This window comes from Calypte anna, chromosome 5A (assembly GCF_003957555.1).
Source record: "Calypte anna isolate BGI_N300 chromosome 5A, bCalAnn1_v1.p, whole genome shotgun sequence".
NCBI lineage: Eukaryota > Metazoa > Chordata > Aves > Apodiformes > Trochilidae > Calypte > Calypte anna.
In genome coordinates, this window is record NC_044251.1 from 18,732,456 (window position 1) to 18,745,801 (window position 13,346).

A 13,346-nucleotide genomic window follows, 5' to 3' on the forward strand; every position below is an offset into this window, starting at 1 on the left:
TAGATAATGCTGACTGGGAGTACTTTAACTGGTTTTCCTCACGAAAGTGCTGATTCAGTGGAATTGGGATGTTTGAGGGGTACATGTGAATTCTGCTCAACATGTCGGCATAGGATGGTAACTTAAATTTGGGTAGCTAGAGGAGGTCTTAGAGCATCTCCGTGAGCTGCAGCTGAGCATGGCCCAGGTCTTCATCGGTGCTGTAACACTCCTGGGCTTGTGCACAGCAAAACACATGCATTTTTCTGTGAAATGGAAATCCCTCTTTCTAGTCAGCTCTAATTACAAACAGCATACCATGTTTAAATAACCCATAAAATAGGGCATCAACAAAGAAGCTGCTCTTCGCATCTCTGAGATTATACAGCATCCAAGAGCTCAAACATCAAGGAGAAAACAGCAGGTAGCTTAACTCCCAAGATCTCTCCCCTGCTGTTGTTATCATTGACAATGAAGGCAGTGTTGTAAGTGCAGAGTGCAATGGACAATTCAAGCACTTACCGTATCTTGCACTCTAGCTACAGGCGCGTGATTTTCTGAAGAAATGATGACAGGATCAAACATATTCTGGCAGATGCTCACAAAATCAGAGCCCCTTTCACTCAGTAAATGACCATGAAAATGCTTTGAAGATGACAATAAAAAGTTATTTAATCATGTTCAAAACAGAAGCACCTGCCAAGTCAATATATCATTTTTTACATGATTGGCTGGTACAGTGACAATAGCGAAAAATGCAAAGCTGTTAGGAGCAGCTACTGGACTGATTCTATAGTAGGCATAGCCTGATGGTGGAGAGAGAGAGCAAAAGAAGGGGGCAGAAAAAGCAACAGAGAGAGTCACACGTATATTTCATCAGCCTCCTGATTTTTCAGCTCTTTTTCCCAGCTGTTAGAAGGTGCCCTTGGGAACCTAATCTGAAGATATCCTTAGCAGACCCCATTTTCTGTAAACACAGTGCCACAAGGAGAAACTACAGTGACCAAAAGGAGACCAAAGGCAGCCTGAGTGGGCTTCATGCTGCCGAAGCAGAAGAGAAAAGGTGCTGGAGATGGGGGTAGAGATCTGGGCTTTTGGTAGCATCACTGCCCTGGGATGTCTGCAAGTTGATAGGTGGGTGCTGATAGAAATAGAGACATCTGTGGCTGGGCATAGATTTATTGAGGACTTCAGGAGAGCTGGTACTTGCCTTTATCAGTGTGGGCTTTGGCACTATGCTGTGCAACAAAGCAGTGCCTGTGCTGCTGTTCAGCCCCACTGCTACCCTCACAGCTGAATCTACCCCAACCTCGGTGACTCTTTTAGACTAATAAGTTCCTGTGAAGTTGGTGCATAGAATTATAGCCTTGAAGAGCTTTCCATCTGTATCTGGTGTAGTTTAAAACCACCTTTGTGCTACTGGTAGATTGGGCTATTTCATGATCATCTGAAATTAAAGTAGCCCAAGGGTGGTGATAACTTACAGGAGTTGATGACAGAAACAATTCCAACATCTGAAATCCCCCAGGGCTGCCAATTTAGATGTGCAGATTTCAAGGCCAAAAGAGCTTGTTCTAACCAAACACTGTCATATCTAATATAGTATGAGCCATGGAGATTCCTGGAATTAATTCTCAACACAACACCAACATCTATAATTTAACTAGAGGATTTTTATTTAAATATACCACTAAAAATTTTAAGATCTGGGGAACATGCCACCAAGTTGTGGCAAAAATGTCTACTTAATCTCACTATTATTTAGGCCAGATGACAAACTAGGACTTATCTAACTGTTGGACCTTATTAAACTTTGCCAGCTAAACTGAAGAGCCTTTTACAACCAAATTTATGTTTGCTGTGTGAGAGTAACTGAGGTTGCTACAACAGCCTTCTTGGTAAGATAGAATAGACAGGACACCCACACCAATCTTCACTCCACAGAATGGTTGCCAAGTCTTCACCTTGTATGATGGCTCTTGTAGGATGGCTCTTAAGTACTTCAATATCTTTTGTAAAATACAGACACTAGAACAGCATGCCTGTAGTGGCTAGAAATTCTGACACACACAAATTTCAACTTTATGTTACCAAAGAAACATTTCAAATTAAAGTACTCAAAGCAGAAAACAATAATGAACTCTATGTTAGCATGAGAACTGGCTGGATAGCTGTGTCTGAAGATTACTCAGAGGTAAAATTACTTCCTTGAGATTGTTATATTAGATGTGAGTAAAGAAAATGGAGTGCAAATTACTGGATTAAAAAGAAAAGATAAGGAAAGGAAGAATATTAACAACTTCAATTTTCAGTAGAAGATCACTTATGGTGATAAAGGCAGAACCTCAATGCTGAAAATACAATCACAGCACTAGTGCAACATCCAAAAGCAAATGTAGGGGAAGGAAAGGGAAGAGCTGAGCAAAAGCACAACATCCATCCTCTAATGTTATGAGCAAATAACACAGAAGGACACTCGACAACATGGTGCTCCCTGAAGACAACTGGGAAATTGAAGAATTCAGGTGGAGCTCCCACCTAGTAGAAGCAGATGCATTTTATGAAGTGTAATGGCAAAGCAATCTTCATGGATGATACTGTATTTTGCAGAGAGCAGATGTATTAAATTAGGAGCTCTACATGAACTCATACAAACAGAAAGGCAAATCAACAGCTTCCAGAGAAGCAGTGCACTAGCTAGTGGGCACCTTTCCATAATGTGCTGCAGCCTTGCCAGGGAGCTTTGCTGTGTCTGGCAATGTTAGAAAGTCATGAGCATACGGGATAGGTGAGAAGATATCCAAGACAGGATACAAACCTTGAAGAATGGCTGTAGAAAGAGAAAAGCAGTAGAAAAAAAAATTAAAAGGCTTTATATGGGTTTTATGAAAACAACAGTTAACACAAACTGACATATCTAAGCAAACACACAGCAAATGGTAGAGATCTTCAGTCATTTTCCACATTATGGAAGATTTGGAGATATGGAGAACTATCAGTAATGTTTTCTTCTCAGTTGTGCTTTTATCCCAGATAAAGAAAGACATAAGTACATTCTTTGCTCAAATACATGTAACACATATGGGATAAGGCATGCAGACAACCTAACATAGCACCAATATACTGAAATTCCACTATATAATTTATATATAATTACATAAACTATTCTATCTTATAAAAATAAGGATTTTTTTTCTCTGCAGAATATTTTCTATATATTTTAAGTAGGTAATTTGTGATTTAGTAGAACCATTATTAATGTTGAATATCACAAAGTCTTGAACTTAGCATCAAATTTCCCATCCACCCACAACAGGAAAATAAAGTTATAAGAGGAAAAGTGCATTCCTGGCATACAAAGTCTGATGGTTTCTGCCAATGCAAAGCAAAATACTGTGGCTGCAGAGAATGCCAAGAGATAATTTTTGTCCCCAGGGATGCTGTGAACTAGTCAGCATGACTGTCCTGCATGTCAGATGCCCCTGCGGAATTTGGCTGACTGCTTGTAAGCAGCATGGACCATCCCATAGAAATGAACCCTTGTGCTCCAGAACAGTTGGGGAGATTTACTCTTTTTACTGTTGCTGCTGTAAGAAGTACAGTACATCTTTTTCCTGATTCTCTTTGTTACTTCTGTCTTTTACAGTATTCCTCATCCAGAGCCAAATTCTGTCAGATTCTGAAGAGGATATCTAAATCCCAAGTTCAGGCACTACATAGAGAAAAGGCTTATGAAGAAGTAAATAACATCACACTCTCTGAGTATGAGTTGGTCTCTTTTTATTCAGGAAGGCAGTCTGATATGTGTGAATATCTGAAATTGACTTGTAAATAAAACTATAGCTCTGCTATGGAGACAGATGTCGCATTTTATGCTTGGGAGACCTCTCTTTGGAGACTATGTTTCCAACACACTTCATGACCTATTTTGAATAGAAGAGGACTGGAGAAAACAAAATTAGGACTGGCAGAACTGGCAACATTCTCAGTCAAGAAAGCTGATTGCCTTCACTGTTTAGAATGCAATTTTAGCCTAAATATGATGAAAAAATCTCATAGTTCAGTAATCTGTGCTTGGTGACAGGCAGAGATCTCTTATCCCTGATAAATCTTAGAATCATAACATCATAGAATACCAGGTCAGAAGGGACCTCACAGATCATCTGGTCAAAACCTTCTAATACTATAGTTTATGAGATATCTCATCACCCTGTTGAGCTCAGACTTAAAAAAAATTCCAAAGTGGGGGAATCCACCACTTCCCCTGGGAGACCGTTCCCATGTCTGACTGTCCTCGTAGTGAAAAATTTACCTCTTCTGTACAACTGGAATCTTCCCAGGACCAACTTGTGCCTACTACCCCCTTGTCTGATCCATGTGACTCCTTGTAAATAGGGAGTGTCCATCTTTCTTTTTAGCCACCTTTAAAATATTGGAACACTGTAATAAGGTCTCCCCTAAGCTTTGCCAGTTTTCTCAGCCTCTCCTCACATGGAAGGTGCATCCTTGCGGCTCTTCTCTGGATCCTCTCCAGCCTGTCTACATCCTCTTTGTACAGCAAGTACCAAAACTGGATGCAATACTCCAGGTGTAGTCTGAGAAGTGCTGAGTAGAGCAGGATGATGACTTCTTTGTCTCTGCTGGTAATGCCCCTGTTGATGCAGCCCACATCCTGTTGGTTTTCTTTTCAGCTGCAGCACACTTCACTCATGTTGAGCCTGTTGTCCACCAAGACCCCCAGGTCCCTTTCCACAAGGCTGCTCTCTAGCAAAGTGGATCCCCGTCTGAACTGCTCTGCTGGGTTATGTGTTCCCAGGTGCAAGACTTTACACTTCTCCACATTGAAATTATGAAGTTCCTGATAGCCTACTCCTGCAGTCTATCTAGGTCATCCTGAAGAGTGTCTCAGAGTGTCTCTCTGGGGTGTCAACCTCTTCACTCACCTTGGTGTTGTCAGTGAACTTCAAGGGTGCTCTTGATCCCAACATCAAGGTCACTTACGAAGATGTTAAACAGCATCGGGCCCAATATTGATCGCTGGGGTACTCCACTTGTAACTGATTGACAGTCAGAGGAGGAACTATTTACAATCACTCTCTGGGTACCATCTGTCAGCCAGTTCCCCATCCACTGCACAGAGAACTTGTTAAGGCCATAACGAATCCATTTCTCCAGAAGGAGGCTGTGGGGTACTGTATCAAAAACCTTAAAAAAAATCCAGGTTGATGATGTCCACCACTCACCTTGCATCAACCAAGTGGGTTACTTTGTTGTAGAAGGCAATTAGGTTTGTCAAGAATGATTTGTCTCTGATAAATCCATGTTTACTTTTCCCAATTACGAGTTTCAACTGACTTGTGATAGAACCTAGGAGGGTTTGCTCCATCACTTTCCTAGGGACTGAAGTGAGGTTAATAGACATTAGCCTTCCTCCAGTCTTCAGGGATGCCTTCTGATCTCCACAACTTCCCAAAGACTATGAAGATCTGCTTTGCAACTATATCATCCAGCTCTCTCAACACCCTAGGGAGAACAGCATATGGAGTCATCAGTGTGTAGATGTCTAAGTGATTTTTTTATCATATTATTAATGTTAGTTACTGCTGATCTGAGCTACTTTACTCCTGCATGATACTTGGACAGAGGTTTCTGCTTGAGAAGCATAAAGCAGCTTCTCTGAGCAACTCATCATCCACTGCCTCCTTTCCCACAGGAAGTTCCCTTTTAACTGAGTAACTTCTTGGAAGTTACATGAGGTGTCCTTCTGACATTGCTGATGCTGGAAACACTTGGCTGAATTTTTTAAGTCAAGTGAAGCCTTTGTGTTGCAAGTCTTTGATTATGGCAGGAGTTATGGAAAGAGTGCACTATCTGATGAGCAATTTGAATGAGACTGGATCAGTTCTCAAGCAATGAGAAAAAAAAGCTGAGGAAAAGGAAAATGTGCTACCTCAGCTTTTGATAAAAGGTCTGAGTGCCATTTGTAAGACTCAGAAACATCTATTCCTTGAACCCTGGTTGTTCCCACCTTCTCAAGAAGCAGCAAATATCAGGCATGGGAGTCCAGTAAGACAGTAACTTCATCAGTGAACTCTGGCTTATGAGGGACATGGAGCACAGCCAAGCCCGTGCTCCTCCACAGACAGTGGTGGGCACCACTGGTTTCCAAAAGCAAAGTGAAGTCACTGTTCTCTCCAGCATCAGCTAAACTTTAACCAGGAGTGGAAGGCTTACTCAAATCAAGTACTGTGAGGCAGGAGAGGCTGAAAAGTCCAAAGAGTTTCCGTGGACCTGACTTGCTCTTAGTTAAAGCACACTCTAGGTGGATTATTAATGTATGTACTGCAAGGCTGCCAGGAGCCTTTCCTAAGACAGTGATAAAAGAATTTCTTTTGGTGTATGGCAGAGTTCTGCTTGGGAGGAGATGTTTTTCATCTGTTGCAATTTTTTCAATGCATAGTGTGTACATCCAAAGATTAATGATGGACAAGCATTGGCAGGATCACACTCAACTTATTAAAAAATTATTGCCAAGAATTTCAGTCATATGCCCTTTCAGAACTATTGTCTTTTTTTTTTTTTTTTTTTTTTTGAGGCAGTCTAGTGATTTGTTTTAATGCTTTAGGTCTGAGTTAACAAACGTGCGCCTAGGGGCTCCAATTGAAACAAGGCTGGGCCCTTGCAAAGTCAATAGTTTATTTACTGACTAAGAATAAAGCATCCAGGAAGGTGTTTGAAGATATTAGCAATGCTTTTCATTAGCTGAAGATGCCATTTAGGTCTTGATCATGTCATGTTTATTCATTAGTTTCAGTGAAATCACAGGTCTGTTTGCAGGGTGAAAGTAACAGTGAGATCTGGTGAGGCAAAAGCAAGGGAAGAAAAGGCAGAGATTGTATGTGCATTCACCCCTTTGAGGAGGAGAAAAAACCCACAACCAAACCAACAACTGAGTTTATTTCTTGCCTTATTAAAAACTAAGCCAAAGTATCAGAAAATACACTGAAAGGCAGTAAGTTCCTTTTGCCTCAGAGCTGTTATCAATGACATTTGTTCAGAGTTATCTCTTAGATATGGCTTAACTGCTGGTAAGGTTAACAAATCAATTTTCCTTGCTAAATGCACTTAAATTTGAGATGGATTAAAGTGTTTTTATCAGAAAAATTAGTATTTTTAGTCTCACTTTATCTTCTTCACAAGACTTTTTCTTTTTACCATAAATCTCCATCGTCTATTGAATTGACTCATTATTTAATACATTCTTCTTATTTTGGACTTATTGAATTAAGGAGAATTCTTTATTCAGAATTTGAACATGACTCAACTGCTCTCCCTGAGCCCCTCTGGCAGTGATTTCCCTCAGCCTGCAAAGCCACAACTTCAGCCTTTGGTGGTGTCCAGGAATTGCACCTTTCCCATTCCCTGGGCTTGGTAAAAGGCAATGCTCACAAACCACACATTTTGCATCAAGAAACCCACAGCCAGTGAGCAGAGAAAATCACTGCAATCCCAGGGTTTAGAATGGATGAGAGACCCCAGCACCCTCTGTCATCAGCTGTATGAACAGTAACTGATAAAAGTAGTAATACAAAGAAGACCACCTATTTTACAGATCCTTCTTATGGCCGTGTGTGGGCTCCAAGACAGGAGAGCAGCCCAGATAACCGAGGAGCCATGGAGAGAGCCTTCTGGGTGGGATGCTGCCAAGCCCTTAGCGAGCTGACTGAGAGTGGATTTGGGCTGAGGAGGAGGGATCTTCTCCAGTTGTCTTTGTTTCCATTTCTAATGACTATGTCATGATTTCCGTGGATGATACATCTGGGTCGCAAAGAGTTAAAATAGAGACCAGCATGTGCACTTTTAAAACTACATGCAACAAAGTCCATTGCTTGAAGTCCGTGTCCCTTCTCTCCCCGCCCCTCCCCAGCTTCCAGCAATCATTTATTATGAAGGGGTTTTATGATACAAATTTGATAATCTCCCATACACATTGGTACTGTTCTAATTGGAGTTGTAAGCCCATAAAATTCAAGCTCTTTGTTTCCCTGAAGGCCACAAGGTTTTAAAAGATACCATTGTAACGCCTAAAACCCATAAAATTGTCACTAGGGACTGATTAAACAGTCCTGAATTGAAACAGTGCGGATTTTGTCTAGGTCCTTTTCATGCACAACAATGCTCTTTTCAACCTTCAAGACAAAAGGAGGTTTAAGGAAGGATTCTCTGGGAGATTCTTCTAAGATAACCCCATCCATATGGGAGACAAGGTGGCCAGCAGCTGAGACCAAAAAAAAAAAAAAAAAAACAACCCAAAAAAAAAGGAAGAAAAGTGAAAAGATTTCGGATGGCAGGAGGAAAAATAAAGGGATGAGGGAAAAGACAACAAAACAGGTGACACAGAGACTGTATTACCCTGGGTCCCTCCCTCACATCACAGAAGGATGGTCCGCTTTGCATCTTCCACTTCGCACACTGATGTGAACACATGGCTGCCTGCCCAAGCAGGGGAGGGGACGCAGGTGGGAGGACAGGCGTCGCTCCATCCTCCCGGACCTGCCTTGACTTAACAACTGGGTTGAATCCTCTCTCAGGGAAGCCAGAGGCGACACCGAAACGCCCCATCGGAGGGGACGCGGTCCTGGGGAAGGCAGAACTGAGCAATGCTGCCGCCTCCCCAGCCCCGACGGCAGTGAGCCTCGCCTCCCAGCCCCACCCGTAGACTCGCCGGAATGAGTAGGAAGCACTACACATCCCAGAGACACATTTGGTCCGAAGTAACCCTCTTTCAAAGAATAATAAATTACAAACAAACAAACCAACCAAACCCAACCCAAAAACCACCATCACAACCCTGTTCCCGACCCCCAAAAAAACTAACCCCAAGCCAACCAATCAACAACAAAAACAAAACAAAAAAAACTAAAAAAAGAAACACAAAACTCATCACGACAAAAACCAAACCCAAATAACTTCTGCAGACCTCTTCTTTCCTTTAGTAGCCTTCCATCAGTAGGTAGCTTGCGTGCTTCGGTCCCCGTGCAGGTCTTTTTTTTCACAGATATTCCCTCCTCTTTCCTGCTCTACGGCTCCCGAAGAAGGGATGGAGGCAAGTGGTCTAGTCTATATTTCAGAGACCTGAGCTTGGGATGGGTTTTAGAGTTTTTTGGTTTTTTTTTTTCCCCCCCACTGACTGTTCACTGACTGTCCCCACTAACTTTCCCCACTTATTTTTTTCCTCAAATTAATAAAATCAGTAGTTCATCAAAACCTTTCAAAGCATTATTCTCTATGCATTTTAAGGCATCGTTATTTTCTTTTTACTACCCTTCTCCAGTGGATCTTTGGAGTAGATACAGGCTAACATGGGAAGATTGTCTTAATTCTGGGTCTTGCTTTAGAGGCTCTAAAAAAGACAGTAATGGACTCATCGGAGCCTCCGGGACCTCAACAGGATCCGCACACCGTTACCCAAAACCAAAAGTCAGGGACCCATCAGACTCAGGCTCGGGGCTTACGTTTCTCCTTTATAGTGAGATGGTTGCAGCAAGCGCATGTGGGTAAAAATAGACGAGCTTGAAAGTGAAATTCCGCTGGCGCGATCGAGGCAATTCTTTAATCTTTTATGACACAGGAGGTAATCCTACGGAAAAGACCCAGTCGTAAAAAATACACTTCTCTGCCCAGAAGAAATTATTTATCAGAAAGCATTTTATTAGTCACTGGAAGAATCAGCTATTTTAAAATAAACTAGGTCGCTAGGATTATTTTTAAAAAAAACAAAACAAGAAATGTCTGGAAAAGGAGCAGGAGGAGGGGAGGTTTTACAGTATTTGACCCGTGGCCCGCATCCACGCCCTCGGGTGAGACGGGAGGAGGGCGGCCGGGACCGGGCTTCACTCCGGCCTGTCTGGCCTCCGCGGTGCCCGGAGCCGGGCTCCGCAGTCCGGCCCGCCGGAAGCAATGCTGCCGGTACCCGGCGCGCCCCGGCACCTTCCCGGCGTTGACATCTCGGGGCTGGGGCGGGAATCCTCTCGCCCGTGTGATGAGTCCGGCCCCGGAGGGCGAGGCGCAGCTGTCACCATCCCCAGGAGACGACAGCGGGGTGCGCCAAGTGCTGGTAAGCGGGGAAGACTCCGAGGGCGGATGCGGGCGGGCAGGCGCGGTAGCCCTGTAGGGCCAGGGTAGCCTGGGCGCTGCATCCTGCCAGGGAGCAGCCCAACTTGGGGCGGGCGACGGGAGGCGGGGGGCTTGGGGGACAGCTGCGGCAGAGCTCCCCGTCCCGCACCAGCACCGGCACCACCACCCGGCGCAATAGGGCGGGAGGGCGCGGCGGGGGACTGCCGGGGCCCTCACTCCTCGCCCGCTTCATCTTGTAGCGGTGGTTTTGGAACCAGATCTTCACCTGGGTGGGGGTAAGGCTGAGCAGTCGGGCCAGCTGCTCCCGCTCCGGCGCCGAGAGGTACCGCTGCTGCCGGAACCGCCGCTCCAGCTCCAGCGTCTGCGCTTTGGAGAAGAGCACTCGCCGCTTCTTCTTCTTCTCCTCGGCCTCCGAGCCACCGGCTGGGAGAGACCTTTGCGTGGAGTCGGGCAAGCTGAGCTCCGGGCCGCTCTCGTCGGAAGCTGAGGACAGCGAGGGGGTTAGAGAGAAGGGGCAGCCGGGGACGGCAAAGGCACTGAGGACGCGGCGGGCCGAAACGCCTTCCACAGAGAGAGCACCGGCTGTTTATCAGGCTAGATTAATTACAACAGTTGACAAGAGATGCAAGCTAACCCCCCGAATACATTAAACCTAGCTCACGGGAGGGAGCGGGATTTTCCCGAGCTGGGGAGCGGCTGTTCCCCGCCGCCAAATCCCGTACGGGAACGGGCGCTGGGCCGCGCACAGCCCGGGGTTTGTGAGCTGAAAGCACTTGAGTTCGCTTCATGTTAAGACGTAATATCAGGCTGCCCACTCCTTTCATTACTGCTTTTCTCCAGCCTCTCTAATACCTCAGTATTTAACCCATCCCGATGGGCTTTCCGCATCCATCCCAAGGACGGTCTCCCGCCATGCACAGACAGGTGTACATTAAACGCCGTATATCTGCGGCACTATTTAGGTGTCTGAGGTACGATCAGTATACTAGGCAGATGGGTTTGTGAGTCGGAGACCGCTCTCTGCGAGGGCGAGTGCCTGGATGTGAGTGGCTGGACCAGGGCACGCTCGGCGGCAGAGAGGTGAGGAGAGACGAGGGGCTGGTGAGCTCTCAGCTTCCCCCTGCGGTGTGCGGGGTGACCTGACACCCTTCCAGCACAAAAAGGCATGAGTTCTTGCAACAGTGAAACGAAGAAAAAAAAAAAAAAAAAAAAAAGAATCCGGTAAAGGAGCTTAAACGATAAGCGCGGAAAGCAGAGCGGATATAGCCTGAGGTTTTTAGCTTTCTGCCATAGCTGGGAACACGCATAGATCTAAAAAACCATACAAACAAACGAACATAAAAGAACACAAACAGCAACACCCCCCCCCCAAACATTAATCTTTTCCCTCTTAAGCCCGTGGCCGGGATGTTCCTGTTGTTGCATTGTTGCAATTCACCAATATTCTACAAAATTCTCAGCCTGGATCACCCCGATCCTGTAGGCTACACGCGCTGGCAATTCGCTTCTTCGCATCTTCCCCAAAGGAAGGGGGGAAACAAATAAAAGATGGCTGTGTGGAGATGGTGAATTCCTGTCCGTTTCATACTCACAGGGATAGAGATTTCTGTCTGTTTCTATCCACCCTTGGTACGGTGAGCCGGTGTAGTTCTCCGCTGAGTGGTGGTGGTCAGAAGCTTGCTTTATGCTATTAGCATCCTGCTCTGGCAAATCCAAAATGCTCCTCACTGTAAAACTGATCCTGCCAGATGTGGCCATGGTATTTTGTGCACACACACGCACCCTCAAAAAAAAAAAAAAAAAAAAAAAAAAAAAAATTTCTTAAAGCCCCGAACCCCCTCCCTTGAAAGCTGAGAGGAAAGGACTATGCCAAGTTACTGGGGAATCTCCCGGCTCAAGAGGACCTTCCCTTCCATCGCCACCTAACCCCAAATATTAGTGTCGTTTACAGAGGTGTCCTGTTTATATAAACAGTCCTCCCCACTGCAAACACTGCCTGCTTTCAAACCGTCCCTGTCTATAGGATGCTAAGTACCTGAATTAGTCAAGTGCTAAAGCCCTAATAGGAGTAGGTGTAACCCCCCCTCCTGTCACCCCCATGAGAGAATAACCCGTTACCTCCCAAAGACAGCAGGAAACAGGCTTCATCATTACATATTCTGTCTGATTAGCCAAAAGTGGGGACAGATAATGGTAATTGTTAGTACTGAATAACATCTTGGGTGGCATGTGGATGACCAACAACCACCCCCCTCCATCCGCCACCAAAGCCACCAGCGTCCCTTCTATCCGCAGACAAAGTGAATCCTCCCAGGACATCCGCAGAGCCTGCCAAGAGCTCCCTCCCTGCTTCTCCCTCTTTATTGCCCCACACACCCCCTCTTTAAACCTGGAAGGAATTTAAGTCGTTATTTGTTTTATTTCTCCGGACTGTTTACCCTGCTATCTACAACTCTCCCCCTTGTCGTTGGCAGGGTTCCTACTCACAACGGGGGATTTTTCACACCTCGGCTGAGTTCTCGGCGGGGAAGGCTGGCGGGTGTGTGCACTGAGGGGATGGCACCTCCGGGGTGTGGGGGGTTGCCTCTACTGGGCACGGTGGATGAAAGGTGCAGCTTTCTCTCGGGGAGACTGATGGCGTGAACTTGGCTGGGGAAACACGGGAAGCCCGACACACTCGATCCATAAGCAAGAGTCGGGAGGAGGTGTAGAGGAAATTTTATAATTTTTAGCACCATTTTTCAATGTACTCCCCATTTTCCATTGTACATATGTGTGTATATATATATATATATATATATATGTATATATGTGGGTATATATGTGAGTGACTGAAACGACTCCAGCTGGGAGAGATCAAGCACAGCGCTTTTATTTACCCGCGCGTCTCCCGTCCCCGCCGAGCGCCGGTTCGTCTGCCCAGAGGAGCACTGAACAAGCCCGGAGCCCCGGCCCACCCCGGGAGGAGGAGTACGGACATGGACACCATCTGGGCACAGCCCGGGCAGGCCCGACGGCATCTCCGTGGACCCAGCGTAGCCTTTTCATATGCCACCCCCGTACCCTTGCGAAGCTGCGGTCGAGCCTTGCTCAACCTCGGTATCGCCGAGGACTTAGATTTTTAAAATCTTTTAAATCTTTTTAACAGAAACAGGAAGCCTGGTGAGCCATTCAGAGGCATAACCGCAATGTCAGGACGTTGTCCTCAGCCTAGGGGCAGACAGAGGTGA

The 13,346-nt window shown here is 45.5% G+C and overlaps 1 protein-coding gene across 1 annotated transcript; it reads right to left on the reverse strand.

Annotated features, from left to right (window-relative positions):
• Positions 1-10,054: 10,054 nt before the first annotated feature.
• On the reverse strand, positions 10,055-11,874 carry NKX2-8 (NK2 homeobox 8). Its single transcript, XM_030452469.1, has 2 exons — positions 11,709-11,874; positions 10,055-10,599 (listed from the first exon to the last, which is right to left on the reverse strand). The coding sequence occupies exons 1-2, from the start codon at positions 11,872-11,874 to the stop codon at positions 10,055-10,057; spliced, it is 711 nt and encodes a 236-aa protein (XP_030308329.1).
• Between the last annotated feature and the right edge of the window lie 1,472 nt (positions 11,875-13,346).

Bases quoted from the DNA above. Each gene is read 5' to 3' on its own strand.
- NKX2-8 (XM_030452469.1), bottom strand. From the start codon at position 11,874: ATGGCCACATCTGGCAGGATCAGTTTTACAGTGAGGAGCATTTTGGAT. The intron at 10,600-11,708 runs GTGAGTATGAAA...CGCTGTCCTCAG, and splicing joins AGACAGAAATCTCTATCCCT to CTTCCGACGAGAGCGGCCCG.